The 16908-nt window shown below is 44.7% G+C and overlaps 3 protein-coding genes across 5 annotated transcripts in view; 2 read left to right on the top strand and 1 right to left on the bottom strand.

The window, feature by feature from the left end:
- Positions 1–6: 6 nt before the first annotated feature.
- On the top strand, positions 7–6089 carry smim19 (small integral membrane protein 19). The gene is made up of 3 exons (XM_031858111.1): positions 7–2306; positions 3122–3246; positions 5610–6089. Exons 1-3 carry the CDS (start codon positions 2182–2184, stop codon positions 5666–5668), a joined length of 309 nt encoding a protein of 102 aa, XP_031713971.1. The 5' UTR covers positions 7–2181; the 3' UTR covers positions 5669–6089.
- A 394-nt stretch (positions 6090–6483) lies between these two features.
- Positions 6484–14313, bottom strand: pld7 (phospholipase D family, member 7). Of its 2 annotated transcripts, none has more exons than XM_031858109.1 (12): positions 13945–14313; positions 13342–13449; positions 11072–12010; positions 10682–10863; positions 10262–10436; positions 10059–10173; positions 9188–9315; positions 8839–9042; positions 8493–8632; positions 8125–8290; positions 7927–8026; positions 6484–7375 (listed from the first exon to the last, which is right to left on the bottom strand). In XM_031858109.1, exons 1-12 carry the CDS (start codon positions 14071–14073, stop codon positions 7173–7175), a joined length of 2589 nt encoding a protein of 862 aa, XP_031713969.1. In that variant the 5' UTR covers positions 14074–14313; the 3' UTR covers positions 6484–7172. The 2 variants fall into 2 exon arrangements, with proteins under 2 accessions (XP_031713969.1, XP_031713970.1); XM_031858110.1 differs by lacking the exon at positions 13945–14313 and adding an exon at positions 13629–13903.
- A 74-nt stretch (positions 14314–14387) lies between these two features.
- The window catches only part of gpr137 (G protein-coupled receptor 137), a 5099-nt gene continuing 2578 nt past the window's right edge, over positions 14388–16908 (top strand). Inside the window, exons 1-5 of one of the 2 annotated variants that reach the window (XM_031858039.1) lie at positions 14388–14456; positions 15036–15512; positions 15815–15864; positions 15972–16206; positions 16581–16730. In XM_031858039.1, coding sequence (XP_031713899.1) covers positions 15132–15512; positions 15815–15864; positions 15972–16206; positions 16581–16730 — 816 coding nt within the window. In that variant the 5' untranslated portion in view covers positions 14388–14456; positions 15036–15131. Of the gene's footprint in view, positions 14457–14494; positions 15513–15814; positions 15865–15971; positions 16207–16580; positions 16731–16908 lie in introns of those variants that run through there. The other variant, XM_031858041.1, reaches the window with a different exon arrangement.

The raw sequence follows: 16908 nt of genomic DNA, 5'->3' as shown, positions 1-16908 counted from the left end.
ATAAGGTAGTGAACTAATTGGTTCTTTGCTATATTTCGAGTCTTATTTTGAAGCATTTAGCTGTTTTGTCACAAGTACTTGAGTTTGGTCGACACCTCGGACGTCTTTTGTTCCTCCGCCAGCACTCCTACTGTGTGTTTTTGCCCCAGGCGGACCTAAATAATCTGCGAACATATTATTTATTTTTGGAACGATTTGACCACCGCGATAACTTTGAAGCATTCGAGGGTCGGTAAAATGTTTTGTAAGAGGTTTTTACAGATCATATTGCGTCTGTCCACTTATGGCCGGTTTGGTTCCTGGTGCTGAACTTGGAGCTGGTTTCTTAAGCGCGTGTGCATCGTGACATTGAGCCTTTACCTTTCAGAAGCGTGTTCGTGGAGACAAAGCACTCACCCCTCAGCTTTCTGCGGAGTTGTAGCTCCCATGCCGTGGTCATATTCGCTAGGAGTAGCAACCAGAGAGATTATTTCTTGTTTGTCTTTGTATTATTATTATTATATTTCTTCACTATATTTCTGTCTACCGTGTAAGAAACACTTCCCCGCAGCTCCTCGGCTGTTACATCCACCATGAACCACTACAGTCCTTTACTTTGTGTGTGTCTCTGTCTCATGTATGAAGTTATTCATTGCAGCAATTATGGTAAATGCAGCTTTATGTATTCTGTAGTTATGAATTAGTAAAACTCTATTTTGAAAAATAAGATACTTTTGAAAAAAAAAATACGTAAAAATAAGCCAACGTGATGCAACAAAGGTGTTTGTGTATATAAAGTATCATGTACTTGCTGATAATTTAACTGATTTTAAATGTGGTTAAAAAAACGGTTTGAGTTTAAACTGAACTTTAAATCCAATCTAGTTTCTTCATCAGCTACAATAATCCCAGTGTTCCTACATGTATTGGTTCCTCACAGACCACTGTGGAGCAGTGCTGCCTGCAGTGGTCCCCTGTGTTGTCACATATGGAATACCAGAGATGCCATGTTGGTGCTTCAGGCAGGACTGAGTGCAGACCACTCGATGGCTCCGATCGACTGTAAACTTGACAAATAAACTTACATTGTTGCATCCTATTGTTCTCGTCTGTGGTGACGTAACGTTGTGCCGACCGACCCGTGTGAAAGGGCTAATTGGAACAAATGCAAAGTTCAAGGTGCCACGTTGTGAGGAAGTAGTTTGTCCCAATTGACTGCAACAGTACTTGCTTTGTGAGGGCAGCTGCAGTACGTACTAAACGTAAAAAAGTATGCGACTTAGAACGCAGCTAAAATAAGCATTTAGCTCCAAGCTCCATGTTTTCCTCAGGAGTTGGTGCAGACCAAAACCTCAACACACCATCCTGTAAGTGCCAATGTGTGAATTGTCTGCAACCGCTTTACATCCAGTAGATTCCATCCAGTAAATGGCATCAAGCTATTTGACTAACAGGCTAAGCTTATGACTTTTATCCTGGACTGCATACTCTATCAGGATAATGTTATCTATTGGGAGCTGAGCTCTTTCCTCACACCTCTATCTCTACATATAGTAGTTTGCTGCTTTATTAATGCTCTGAATGTCGTCCATTACTCCTTTAATTATGTTTTACAGTTGGGGTGGCTCTAAAAACCGCCAACAGGGGTATACGAGTCGCTTTATAAAAAAAATCATGTTCATCAGCAATTAAAGTATGAAGGTGATTAAAAATAATGCTACGAGTGTTTTTGAGCTGTTAAAGATGACCTCTGACAGAACACAAGGAGGAACATATCAAAAATAGAAACTCAATACTTTCTCATTTTTACACTTTCAACCAATGTTTATTGTTATTCATATTGTTTTATTTGTGATTTGCCAAAGTAAGATCTTTGAAGTTTTTTGATTTAGGAAAAACCGAAGAACTCAGAGCATATTGTTTGAGGCGGATCCACATCTATCTTCCTCGAACCAGTTCCCTTCTAGCCATATTAATACAGGTCAATTGAACTTGCACTCTCTATAGCAGTCCTCCACCTCAGTCAAAAACGCGCCCCGGAGCTCGCGCGCTACCCGGAAACGGAAAAGACCAAGGAGGCGGAGATGACGTCGGTGTTTACAGCACTCAATTGTGTCCCGTCGCGAGCTGAACGTGAGCTGAGAAAGCGCCTACAGTAGAATCTCCATTTCACACATTTCCCCGCGTTGTTGTCGTATTTTAATGGGGGGTCACGGGAGCGAGCCCGAGTCGATCGACTACTCGGTGCACGAGGCCTGGAATGAGGCGACCAACGTGTACCTGCTGGTGATCCTGGTCAGCTTCGGCCTGCTGATGTACGCCAGAAAGTAAGGACGCAGTCAGCTCTCCACGGAATCATTGGATCGTTGTGTTCTTTGCTTATAGATAGAGGTACAACGGATAGATATGCAGAAAAATATATAGTTTAACACCATTTTTAAAGAAATAAATACATAATTATGTTGTGTAAAATCCGATATTTGAGTAAATATATCATTAAGTTCTTTCACTGTTTGTTGAACATCTCACTGACCTGCACCGTACATGTGTCCTATAGTGTGGCATAAAACATTTAAGAAATATTACATAATATAAAAATAGCATGAGAGAAACATGTTCACAGTGACACCTATTTTCATCCAGTTATTTATTCATCAATATATTTATTTGATATTATGAATACTGCCTTCCCCCCATGGATTGGGAGAAATTTGCTGCCATCCTTTCCAAACTGTTAGAGATGTAACCAATTTAAGATAAGTGATGGTTATATTTCCCATAATGCAATAGTCAGCTGTTTTCTTTACATATTTTGAGATCATTTTAGGTTCTCTTATGTGTCCCACAATAGGACATTATGTCCCACTGAAGCTCACTTTGAATATGTTAAAGAAGGAACAACATTTCATCTTGATACCGACAATAACAGATACTTTTTATGTCAAAACAAAGAATCATTTGTCGGGTCGTCTGGCTAATTCTGCATTCATGTAACCCTCCAAACTCAATGTATTTCAATGATGTGTCCATTTAAATTATTGTTGTGAATGGTCAGAAATGAACGGTGATATTCCGTATAAGCAATATGGCCTCTCTCTCGCTCTCTTCCTGAAATCTGTCTCTGTGTTCACCTCTAACCTAGAAACAAGAGGAAGATCATGCGTATCTTCACTCTGCCCCCCACCGTTGGCAGCAGCCCGGAGCCCAACTTCTACGACAGCCTGCAGAAGGTCCGCCTGCGGCAGCAGCTGGAGATGTACTCTCTGGGTGAGCGTCGCTGTAGCTCACAGGATCTGGGATTATAATTGTTGGAATGCTGTTAAGCATTCCAACAATTGTGCTTCAAATCTTTATTCCTCTTTATTTTATATTTCTTCCGTACACTTTTTGCTACTTAACTCCTTCCACATTTTTTAAGCTACAGAAACCGTTCAACTATCAAAAATGTTCAGCTCTTTCAGTTCATGTCTGCTATATCTCTTCATATTTCTAATATTTAAACTTTTTGAATTATTAAGCTTTTTGCAATTTTTTTTTTTTGAATGGGATGTCTATGGAGAATATTTTCAAATCCTCTTAAACTTCTTCAAATTTCAAATCCTTCTACTTCCTCATACTTTCAGCTACAGGCACCATTTCAACTTTCAAATGTTGAGAAAACCCTGATCTATTGCAGAATGATTCAGCTTTGTGATATCTATTTAACTTTTTGAACTGCAGCAATTTAACTTTTATGATTTTTTCAGCCCTTTTCTGACTTTATAATGGGTGTGTATTGCGCAGTTTAGAGTGCGTGATGTCACCGCTAGAGTGAAGAGCAGCTTGAGATTCTTGTGAAAAAACATTTGTCTTTTGCCACTGTGTCCACAATCTTCACTCTTCATGCATAATCTCTGGATGTAGAAGTAGCTAATCTTGTCCTTGTTGTAGACAAATGACTGTGGAATCCCACAGATTTACACATTTGGCACAGAAGCCTGTTATTGAGAGGAAAACCAACTTTCTGCTCCATAGAGACCAATGTTAAATTTTGCCTCAAAAACATCTTCCACAGAACACGGTACCCCATTTCTAGATCGCCAGTTCAGCCACATTTTTTACACCACAGACACAATTTTTACAGGATCTGTTTCTCAAGGCATCCTTCCTCTCATTGATTAATATCGGAGCAATAGGAGCTACGGTTATGGGAGTTTTGATGATTTGTTTGAGAGGTGTTTGCCTGTTTAATCTCCATGAAAAGGCTGCAAGGACACAGGTGTTTCTGATTAAGCTAATTAGTGATGTTGATAAACACAGACACACACGCACTCCTCTCTCTCTCTCTCTCTCTCTCTCTCTCTCTCTCTGTGTCTCTCTCTCTCATAGTCATTCAGGTTCTTAGAGATCTTTAGAGGATCTCCCCCCCCCCCCCACACACACACACACCCCATTTTAAAATAAAAGCCCCACAGAGTGAATTCTAACTGGAATGCTTGTGATGAAGCCTGTCATTTAATAACCTCTGTTTATGTGTGTCAAACATTATGATTGTCTCTTCTCCCCCACCCAGTCCCACCCTTTCAAAATAAAAGCCCCACAGAGTGAAATCTAACTTCATCTAACTTTTGATGAAGACTGTCATTTAAAAACCTCTGTTTCATACATTCTGATTCTGTCTCCTCTCCTTTCTCCCCCACCCAGCCCCTCTTTCAAAATAAAAGCCTCATGGATTAACTGTATTTAAACGTTAAGCTCAAAATGAGGCTTTTTTGTTGAAAAACGTAATGCTCTGACTAATACTGCGACAACTACTACTGCTGCTAATATAGTATTGCTACTACTTCTACTATAACTTTTGCTGTTGCTACTATTACTACTACTACTACTGCTACTTCTTCTACTGCCATTACTATTACTAATATAAATACTTCTACTACTACTACTGTTATATTAAATACTACGACCAATACTACAGCTATTACTACGACTACTGATACTACTACTTCTACTACTTCTTCTAATTACTAATACTTCTACTACAACTACAACTTCCACTACTACAATTATCACTACAGGACTTTTCCCTTTCAAAATGTTCAGCTCTTTCAGGAGAGGGGTGCTTTGACTTTTCATAATGTAATCTTTTAACTTTTTGAAATATTAAGCTATTTGCAATTTTTTTAATGGGATCTCTATGGAGAAAATCTTCAAATCCTGTTAAACTTCAACTTTCAAAGCCTTCTTCTTCTCATACTTTCAGCTACAGACACCATAGTGAGACATTTCAAGTAGAAGGGTTTTCAGCAGTGCAGTTTAAATGCTTTCAAGCATCAACATTTTTCAGACAGGTAGTCTCCCATTTCTTAATTTTCAGCAATTATTTTACAATTAATTTCAGCTTTCAGCATTCCAACGCATTTTCAGCAGGAAATGCATTTTCTAGTTCAAAATGTATCTCTCACCCTGTCCCATTCTATAGAAAAGAGATATGATTATTAAATAATGTTTCAACCCATTATTTTCTGGTTAAACACCAGGAAGTGCACTCATGTAAACCTCTAATAACAGACCAATGTTTCAGTTTGATGACCTCAAACGTGTTTCATGTTTCATTCTGGGTACATTCAAATGTTCTCCTGTCCTTTTAGCCAGGAAGTTTGACCAGCAGCAGGGCCAGACAGACAGTGTGCAGCTCTCCATGGAATGAGAGCAGAAGGAAACTCCTCCACCTCGTCATCAGAGGAAACACTCCTGCATGTTCGAGCCCTCTGTACGTGGAAATGGAGGGATTTTAAATGGCTGTCCCGATCAGAGATGGAGCAGAAGACGCTGCGCTGAGAGGCGTCTTCGTTCACCTTCTTGTTGTCTCTTTGTCGTCTATCACTAGTGGAGTAAATGCAGCCGGACGGATGGAGAAGCAGCACATGGAGCAGAGACTCTAACATGGATTGAGAAGTGATGAAGAAGTTAATCATGAAGATTTTTTTTTGCACATATAACACGATCCTCCAGATATAATGTAGGTTCTAGTTGGTTTCCGTTTGTTTTCTACTTGTTTGTTAAATGTTTTGTCATTTGTCGTGAAATCAAGATTCTCACATGTGAAAATAAAGATACTTTAACCATCAGCCAATGTCTTGATTATCAGTCCTGAGACAATCAGATAAGCATAATGAATGGTCTGGGTTTTTGTGGCACAAAAACAAGAGGCGTCTGTCCATGCAGGTAGTTTTAGCAAATTAAATCCCATTGACAGAGATAAATATATTAAAGGTGTAATATATGGTGATTGGGAGAAGCTCTGATAACAGCGCACACAGAGGGGGTGTGACTTCTCTGCTCAGGTAGATATTACTATGTATCTCTACACAGTAAATAGTTTACTGCTATATTAATGCTCTGAATTGCATATATTGCACCTTTAAAAGCAGCACAATTAAACCAAAGCTACCTGCGGGGCTAGAACACAGGAGAGGCAAGTAAGAAACAAGTTTGGTAGTTAGGATGAGTCGACAACACTCCTTTCATTGCAGCCATGAAGGTTTTATTTCTACTGAAACATCCAGTAAACTGCTCCGTTACTGAAGGAACAGGTCCATTAATAACAAACATAACCCTGGTAATGAAGGAATCGGACATGTTCCCTGATCATCAATGCAGTCAGTTTATAGAGAAGTGTGTTTTCTTCCCAAACACAGAACACTAATCCAAAAGAAAAAAAAAGCATGCTCACTATTTACTGTTAAATTGGGTTTCTTTGTGAGCCAGACAGGTCAGGTATGAATGGAACATGTATAGTATTTACAAGCATTATGGACTGACCTATCATATGGTTTCACTACACACAGATTGCTTCAGCAGTGCAAACATGGCCGCTGGTGTATGAACCTCTTTGGAAATGTTTTATCTCCTGCGTGAGATTGGTGAAGCTTGGCACAGACATGTTTAAAGGGAAAATATACAGAATGCTCCAGGCATAAAATTAAATTATACAAAGCGAGCATAGAGAGTATAAAAATAACACGTTTTGCAACAAAATATAAAAAAAACAACCAAAAATTATATACAAAAACCAGGCAGCTGGCTGGGAAACCGCAATAAAATAAAGTGTGTGTATTCACACGGTACAGCAAGCGGATTGTGCAGAAGTCCAATAAAGTTCAAGTGGCAGCAGCAGCATGGTCATCTACAATGCAATGTGCAAGGACCCCTCAGTGTGGGCCGCGGGGGCAGATGTCCACGTCGTCCAGAGACAGGCTGCTGGCGTACTTGGACGACCAGTCTCTGAGGAACAGCTCCTCCGCTTGGCTCTGCAGGGTCTCTTGGCCCTGTTCTACCACAGAGCCGGTCTGGTTCACCACCAAGCCCGCTCCGGCTGTCTGGGTGAAGTAGTTCTCCGACCAGTTGGACGTCCCTGTGAACACGGACACGTCAGAACGCACGACTGTCACAGGAACTACGAGGTTTTCTTCTCTGAATAAAGCATCATGTTTCAGAAGCAAATTTTATGTTTTGCATGAAATATTATCTGCAAAATTAGTAGTACTCGTCAGGCAAATGTAGGGGAGCAATAAGTACGATATTTCCCTCTGAAATGTATCTCATAACTGTACTTCAGAGGTAACTTTGGTATTTGTTTACTTGGACGCTGCAGCCTCTGACTTGTTTTTGCCACCGACAGGCTCAGATTGTTATCATACGTGTCCGACAACTCTATTGATGGACCCAACCGAGGAATAAAACCTTATTCTTTACTTCTCTGTTTGTTAATGCGTCATGTGACTTGTTGCCAGAAGACAACGGTGGAAACGTGAGTGAGAGTTGGACAGAGCAGTGCCGGAGTAGTCAGGGTTTGTTGTGTTTGAGTACAAAAAAAGCTAAGCTCATTGTTACCTAGAAGATTTTCAATGTCATGGCTGAATATTTGGATGATTTCAATGATGTCAGTAATTGCTGATAGCATACCTATGTAGACCACTCTGTCTGTGACCATGTACTTGGCATGATTGACTCGAGCAAAGGGAATCTTCATCTGCTTCCCTGTTGAAGGCACTCTAAATATTTTCTGCACAGCGACAAAACATCAGGAGTTTAGGATACAACAGCATTCTGTTTAAGTCACTGTGTCATCATGCAGGAAATAGAAAACCCCCCCCAACGCACCACGTCAATGTCACACTTCAAATGAGGCCTGTTGAGCACCAGCAGGGACTGCAGGAAGGGGAACATGGGGGCGGGAGAGTGCTTCCAGCAGCTGACCAGGAGGCGGACCTGCACGCCTCTGGTGCAGGCCGCAGCACGCAGGGCCGAGTCGATGGCCGGCCAGAACCTGAGAGAGAAGGACCAACGAACCCTTTAGCTTTCTAGAAGATGGACCGATACCAGGATGACTTTGGTGCTGGAGGAAGGGATCATGTATGGGCTACTTAAAAAAAGATTTCACAGGAGAATGCATTTTCCTCTGTCATGTATTCACACCAGTGTGTCTGTGTCTACCATTGTAACAGTGCAGTGGTAATCACTGGGGTCACCTGAGCGGCTCCGTGTACTGAGACAGAGGGAGGTAGTCCATGACAGAGACGTGAACGAATCTCTGGGCGTCGTCGATGACGGACAGGATGGTGGAGAGATCGTCGGAGCGGCCGCGGGCAGAGATCTGCGGAGGGGAGCTCTGCAGGAGACGGATGCAACGCAGGAGGTGAGAAACACGGGAGCAACCAGAGAGGACATGCCATCTTAGGATAATCAATTTTTAATGTGAAAATGGTTCAAAATAATTTGTCACATGATGATGTAAATGCTATTCTCCTATTCCACTGAAATCTGCACAATGTGTCTTCCTGTTGGAGGAAGCTCGGAGAGTCGATCTGTACTTACAGACAGGTAGACTTGAGCAGGCACTCCGTTGAACTTCAAGCGCAGGGGATTCTGGGAGCTGGACAGGGCGGAGAGACGAGCCGGCCAGTACGGCGGCAGGGAGCCGTTGCTCGCACCGCCGACGCTCCAGTACACTCCAAAGATCCGAGAGGCGTCCTGAGCCAGGCAGCTGCAGTCCTCCACCGACAGGCCCACTTCCTTCACCTCGTTTCAACAAAGCACACGGCGGGGTTACTTTCTGTCTGACATCTAGAGTCTGTAGAAATGCTATTAACTTGCTGCCACATCAGTTCAACTGAGGTCAAATCTACTGCTACATCTACGCCCGCCAATGCGGACACCGTGCTACCTGACTCAGAGAGCGCCAGTCCATGTTGGCACTACCCAGGTAGAAGTGCTTCTGATCCACCACCCATAGCTTGGTGTGGACGATGCCTCCAGTGACAGCCTTGAGGTCTACCTCTCTGACTTCTGCACCTGGAAATAAAAATAAAAACACGCAGACGATCAGAAATGACTGCAGTCATCACCCAAACTTGTTGGATAGTAGTTCATTTTTAAACCGGATTAAATCATGGTTTGACTTTTGAATCACGTTTATAACTTTTACCAGACTTTATAACCACCTTACATTCAGAAAACTAGTTTTTTTCTCTAGATCAAATTTGATTATGTTTCACCAAAACTTTAAACATCAATTAAAAGTGTGGTCCAGAATTAAGTTAAATTACACTTGAGTTTAACTTTCAAATGGATTTTTTCTTACAGTGTTTTTATTTGGTTTATGTGTTATTTTGCTGTTGTCCATGTTTTTTTTTTTAAATATTATTTTGGCATATTTCTGCATTAATTCGGCCAACAACTTTTCTGTTGAGCCATCGTGTGTTCCATTGGGCTAACTGACTGACTTTTTAGCTCGCTAAAACAATATCATGTTTTAAGGACTAAAGCGCAGATTAAACTTTGATTTGGGTTTAAACTTGAATTTACTGAAATCAAGACTAGTTTTTTTGTGCAACAGAGCTCTGCTTACTTATACATTTGCTCAGTTTAAACCTAGTTTTGCTAAACTCTGTTTAGGACTAATCTTAGATTAAATGAATCTGTGTTAGTGCAACCCAGCCTTAGTGTGTGTGTTTTAACATACAAATGATGTGGCCTAGTTATATTTTACACACGACACAGAGGCAACGAAATCCATACTGTGTGTGACAACGTACCTGCTGCAGCCAGTTCTGCCGTATCTTCACTTGAGGTCTGGGGGGCGTTGACGGCAATCTGGAGTTTCACACCTTTGGATTTGAGCCGTTTAAGTTGCTCAAAGACCAGTCTCCCCTACGAAAGTGTGTAGACGTGATGTCACACACATTCGAGGTTCAAACGATTACTGCATCATGAGATTAGAGCATGCCACTGAGCTCACCTGAGAGTCAGAGGAGCCCGCGAACTCGTCGCCCCGCAGAGTGAAGTAGAAAGCGGCGATATGCACCGAGCTGTTAGCCCTGTCCAGCAGACGTAGCCAGCTGTCTGCGATGCTCCGTCTGGATGAGGGAGCAGACTGGTAGAGACCCTCAGGGATGCTCTCCACCAGCTGCACTCTGAGTAAAGAGGGGAGAGACACTAAAGCTACAACCACTTACAAACAAAACCGCCATCATCTTAAACTAGAGAAGACTCTTTTTGGCCTCTTTGCCTTTACCAGATAGGACAGACTGAGACTGGAAAAGGGGGAGAGAGAAGGGCCGACATGCAGTACAGCGCCATGAGCCGGATTTGAACCCAGGCCGCTACAAATTCTCATGTTTTGTCACAGCTAATGGCTCACAAAAACAAAGCGTCTTACCGACAATCGGTGCTGCAAGGCTCTGGTACAAAGCCCTCCAGCCAGTGCAGCTCCAGCTGAGCTGCGAGCTGAGCCACGGACAGGGGAAGGCCGTAGTGCCAAACGTGCTGGCCGAACCCCCCTAGAAGCAGCAAGGTGGTGGGCAGGAAGCAGAAGAGGGCGAAACTGGAGCATCCAGAGCTCTGCGGAACAAGACCAGCACCAGTTTAACTCGTGAGCGAATGTGTGAAGCTACGATGACCGCTTTGACAGGAGACTGGGAAACAGCTGAGGACCGTGTTGCATGCCAAAGCTGTCACTGCAGGGCGTGGTGACATTCCTTTGTGTGTGGCTGACTTTGCTGAGACCACCGAGACGACAGTATGAGGCAGTAAGATCTACACGACTCACCTTAGTTGACCTGGCTGACTGAGCTCTGGCGGGCTTCTCTGGCGCTACAGGAGAGGTGGAGTCGGCGACGTCGGCAAGATCTGAAACCTCGGGCTGGCTTATTGTGAGCGGTTCGCGATACTCCTCCACTGAATCGTGGCCCGCAGACTCCTCACCTGCAGACTCCTCACCCGCAGACTCCTCACCCGCAGACTCGTCCTCGCATTCAACGTCTGAAGAGGATCTGCACTCCCTAAATTCGAGCGTGTGCATCGGCTCCGTCTCCCACGGCGGCTGTTCGTCCATAATAGCCTTCTCTTTGCTAACCTCAGTCGAGTGAAGGATGTCCGCAGGCACGGACTTTACCATGTCTCCAGAGGTGGCGAGGGTGATCCTGCTTCTGACCACAACACCGTACTCCTTTTCTGGGTCATCCTGTGCGGCACCAGCTTCTGTTTCAAAGGCGTGGCGCTGGTCTCGCTCTTGTACGTGCTGCTCCGACCCTTGCTCTGGTCTGAGGGCAGGCCTGGGGCTCGCAGTCATTGACGAGTATTGCGCAAACTCGGACAAACTCCAGCTCTTGGGTGCAGTAACCAGGGGACTATGGGCTGCTGCTGCTAGTTCTGTGCTGCCGAACAGAGAGGGGGCTTCCAGGCCCACATTGGGGACGCGGACCGTTGGGAGGGGGAGTGCCGTTTCTCTGATGTCGGACGGCTTGGATTTCGAGGCCTCCGCACTCCCACTCCCCGGAGGCTGAGCTCCGGGGACAGGGGCATCTTTCTTGGGAGCGGGCGGCTCCGGGGCCTGGCTTGCAATGGCCGGCCGTTTGTGGAAAGTGGGGATCCGTGAGACGGGTTTCCCGCCTTTGCGGTTCATGTCTTCTTTCTCCTCGAGCTCTCTTCTTGCAGCCTTGTCGTCAACCCGCAGGCGGTCCAGCACAACTCTGCAATACTTCAGCTCCTGAGGAAGACAGCACTTTATGAGACGAAAACAAACAAACAAACATGCATCTTGTGTGTGGCTTACATGAAAATCGATCTAAGTTTTAACCCAGTGGCTCTATGGCGACATCCTTAGCTGCACATAACTCCTGAAATAACTTTTTTTTTTTTTTTTAAAAAGCCAGCAGTTAAAAAGACATTGTAATCTTTTGTCTCTTGTCTTGACACTGTGTAACAACGATACAGTAACACTGAATATTGCCTGGAGACGCTTCCGTAGCATGAAGGCGTGGCTGCTCTACTGGGTCATATTTCTGCGGTGTATGTAGATGTATTGTAGTCCTCCTGTTAACAATGACATGTAACTTTCCAAACAGTGTTTAATTTACCATACATTGATGCTGCTGAACTGCTACTATTAAGTGATTCTTTTCCTCCAATGTTTTTAATTTGTACTCGTCTTATTGTGCAGTGACAGTTTTTACTTGTCACAGTAAGATAACTCCTGGTGTAAATAATTCATGGTGGACTCCATTGAGCTGCTTCGGTTTCAGGGCCCTGCCATAGAGCATAGTGGCTCACTGTCACGGCTAACCGGGGACACCTCAATCATCCAGCAGGGCCCTCGTTAATGTTATCAGTGACACCTGTGCTTGTCCCACAATGACCAGACACAATGTCTGCTGTGGAAAAACTATCCAGTCCAGCTGATACAGCATTGTTTGGGAAAAATGTCAATGTCCGCCAATGGTCTCTTGTTTGAAAAAAAGCACAACATAATTCTTTTTTAAGATGATGCTTCAAATAAGATTTTTTTGAAAGAATTACACCCATGATATATACCGAACAGGACATTTTGCAGTTAGACTAAAAACATGTTTTTTTTAAGTTACTTGAAACATATTTGGGAATTTACTGTAACGTTTTACACTACAATTTATAGTACATGATCTGCCAGCCTGTACACTGATAACAATATATAAATAAGTTAACTTAAAGCCTGACTGACTTACACTGACAGTCCAACATTGTTAGTTAAATGAAATTTGTGGGCAGATATGCAAGTCGTGTTCACTTGATGCTAAATATAGAGCTTCACTGCTCTACAACCATAGACTGTTTCGGCTAAATGAGATTAGGACACTTCCGCACTAGTCTGCGAATATTTCCTGATGGCGATAAGAAGCTGCAGCACAGACAGAGCTTCATTTCTCTCACCACATGGCTGCAAAATAACAGTTATCCAGTCGGTCTCGGTGGGTACGCTTCTCCGGCCTGTACGAAGCACCTAACAGCATGACGTGTGTGTGTGTGTGTGTGCGTGTGTGTGCGAGGTGAATTATAGACTACCGTTACACCAGCCTCCTCAGCAGTTTCCTCCTCCAGGTCAGCAGGGACACTAGGAAGCGTCTCCATCACTTGGCCCCGCACAGACTCAGAGTCTGACTCATCCAAATCCTGACGGGACAAGATCGGTAACGTTCAGTTAACGAGACACCGCAACAAAGCACCGGTTATATTCCACAGTGTGAGATTGAAGGACGTGTATTTGAACCTACAAAAAGGCCAAAAGTAAAGACGTCGTGTTATCTTCTACACATAGTAAACACCGTCAGCGTGAAAAAAAACCCACTTACCATGATGCAGTAACTTGCTAGGTAAGTTCTTGCTGGGCGGAGGGGTTTGACGCTCGCGATGCAGTTATTAGCTATTAACGGTTATGCTAACCGGATAAACAACTATGACATACGGTAAAGTAGTAATAGCAGTATATATACGACCGTTTAAGGCAGGCTGGTTTCTATATAAGCCCTTCTGGAGTGTTTCTCTCAAGTTGGACAGCTAACGTCACCGTCGTTGACGTTAGCGAGCAAGCTACGTGGCCGACTGTGAAGTTTTCCGCAGCGGAGGGAGGAAGAGGAGGCGGAGAAGCTGAGTTATAAAAATACCCACCTCGTACGTAGCTCTCCCGCGCGGGCGGGTCGACCTCCTCCGAGTTGCCGGCGGCATCGCATCCAGCAACTCCACCTCAATCGCCTGATTGGGGTGGATGGACCTTCTGGATCGCAGCACCATCGACATGTTGGACCACGTAAACAATGCAGCAGCTCCTTCGTGATGCACGAGATTAACAGCAGGCACGTTTGACTTGCTGATGAGACTCCACTCTGGCTAAAGTCGAGTATAAAAAGGGTCGCATTGAACAGCTGCCAGGGTTATTCAAACACCTTTCCCAGTGACATCAAAACAATACCCGTAACGTTTAACCCGATATGAACGCGCCGTGCTTCTCGAGACAAGTAAACAACAACTTGAAGAAACCGCGATTTCCTGTCACCGCTGATTGGCGGTTGGATTTAAAGCAGTGGCTCCGCCCACCAGACATACGTAGAGCACACAACACGGAAACAAGGGATCACCGTCGTCTGCTGTTATCCAGGAGCTCGGTGTTCACTTCAAATCAGGTCTGTTATTATTGTTACGTGATGATTGACAGCTCTTACATTTGGTGTTCTATTGCGAGAAAGCAAGAGCGTGACAGAGCGACGGGAGAGCTGACATTCACTCTGGTGAACAGAGTTAGTTTCAGTTAGCTGAGCTGTTGTTGAGCTGCCTGAACGGAACTTGAACCGACCTGGTTGTTTATGTTCCAAAGAGCAAAGTAGATGCATGTAGCTAGCTAGCTGGGTTACTGAGTGTCAAAGGTCACCGAACAATACCCAGGGCACGTGAACAACGTGTACAATGTGATGTCCCGCGAGCATCACATGTCTGTCCGATTTCTGCTTCAATTTGTTCTGAAAAGCAGCTGAAAATGAAAGTTCCTGTGTGGAGAACAGCAGTAGGACAATCTCCTGTGATCTGGCAATATTTGTTCACTCACTATTGGTCATTGCAGAATATTATAAGACAAAAGTATTGGCCACAACCTCATAAGGTTTCATGGTGTATATGAAATATTAGTGTTATTGGTCCTCCATACTGCCCATCTCTTGCTCAGTGTTCTGCCCGTGACGTGCTGACCCCTGGTCATTTTGTTTCAGGTCTCTCATGGGAACTGTTCGGGCTGAGAGGGGCAAGGTTTAGCAGTTTGTATTTTGTGTGATGACGGACAGCTAGTCCGTCCCGTCAGCACTCCAATGGAAGCTCCGGTCACAGCCGCCCCTCCTCCCAACTCCTCCTCCCTGCCTGTCCCAGTCCCCCTGCATCCGGCCGTCGCCCCGTCGGTCCAGCTGGGCTTCACCATCCTCTACATCACCCTGTACGCCGCTCTGTTCCTGGTGGTGTACGCGCAGCTCTGGCTCCTCTACCTCTACAGGCACAAGCGCTGGAGCTACCAGAGCGTCTTCCTGTTCCTCTGCCTGCTCTGGGCTGCCATCCGCACCACCCTATTCTCCTTCTACTTCTGCAACGCTCTGCAGGCCAACCACCTGCCCGTCGCAGTCTACTGGCTGCTCTATTGCTTCCCCGTCTGTCTGCAGTTCTTCACTCTCAGCCTCATCAACCTGTATTTCACACAGGTAAGACCGGGAGAACAGGACAGGGGTTGTTTTCTTGAAACTAGGACACACCTGCTGCAATGTAGAGGGGAGTACTGATTAAAAAAAGATGTTATGCCATAGATAAATAAGTGAAAGTAAAAACAAGTTTCACGGTCTTTGAGGAGGGGGAATTCCTTTCACAAGCCGTCTGCATAACAGCTTTTAAGTGAAACCTTGTGGCGCTTTAGAGAGACTGAAAAGAAAGAAATGGTTCCTTTCAGTTTCCTTCTTATTGTCACGTTTGTGTTTACTCTGTTGCGTATTTCTCTCTTGTACCACAGGTGCTACTCAAAGTGAGAGAGACGTATAGCTCAGACGTTGACAGAGGAGTGTAAGTATCACTCTACTGTCAGAATAATACAGTATCAAGCCTTTGTTTCCTGAACCCTGATCTCGATTAGACCCCGATGAGCACTAATCCATCCCTGTCCCCCTCAGGTGGCTGGCGCGGTGCATGTACGGCGCCCTGAGCGCCGTCTTCCTCTGTGTCAATGCGGTCTGCGCGGTCCTCGGGGACAGAGACGCCGGGTCAGGGGAGCGGACCTGGAACCTGGTCCTGGTCCGAGTCCTGGTCAACGACTTGCTCTTCATCCTGGATGCGGTGTTGCTGGCCGCCTTGCTGCTGCTGCTGACCAGACACTCGCGCTCCACCAGCCCCTACCTGATCAGCAAGGTGTGCTCGCCATCGGGCTTTGAAGTGATGCAGCGTTGACTTTATTTTAAATAAAAAGTGGAAATGAACGTATATATTAAAGGGGCGCTCTGGTGACGTCACTATGACGTCATCAGGGTTATCTCGGCTCAGAGAATACACATACTCGGAGAATACACATTTATAACTGTACAAACTGGAATTGGGGCTGTTTACCAATCTGGGAGGGTCTACTGAAAGGGAATATTGAGTTGCATTATGGGAATTCTAGGGGCATACTTTAGGGAAGTGCAATACAAGTCACTGCAGCGCCCCCTAAAACACAAGCCACTTCTCTGTAGTTCTGGTTGTACTCCAGACTGACGGCGTCTTTTTTTCTTCTTCTACCTGACCAGGGGACCACAGTGTGCCGCACAGCGACACTGGGAGCAGCAGTGATCTTGTTGTTTGCCAGCCGAGCCTGCTACAACCTGACGGTGCTCATTGTGTCCCAGAGCCAGCGCGTGGAGTCGTTCAACTTTGACTGGTACAACGTCTCCGACCAGGTGAGCGTTTCAGTCCGAAAGCACAGCGCATTGTTCCAGTTGGCAGTAACGGCTGTCGATATTTTCATATCTCAAAAAACGTCACGATAAGCCACGGCCAGTAAAAATGCCAACACACCATGAGATAACCCTGTGTGTGTGTGTGTGTGTGTGTGTGTGTGTGTGTGTGTGTGTGTGT

The sequence above is a fragment of the Anarrhichthys ocellatus genome, unplaced genomic scaffold, assembly GCF_004355925.1.
Source record: "Anarrhichthys ocellatus isolate YVR2014 unplaced genomic scaffold, GSC_Weel_1.0 scaffold19, whole genome shotgun sequence".
Classification (NCBI taxonomy): domain Eukaryota; kingdom Metazoa; phylum Chordata; class Actinopteri; order Perciformes; family Anarhichadidae; genus Anarrhichthys; species Anarrhichthys ocellatus.
This window is presented reverse-complemented; position numbering and strand designations above follow the sequence as displayed.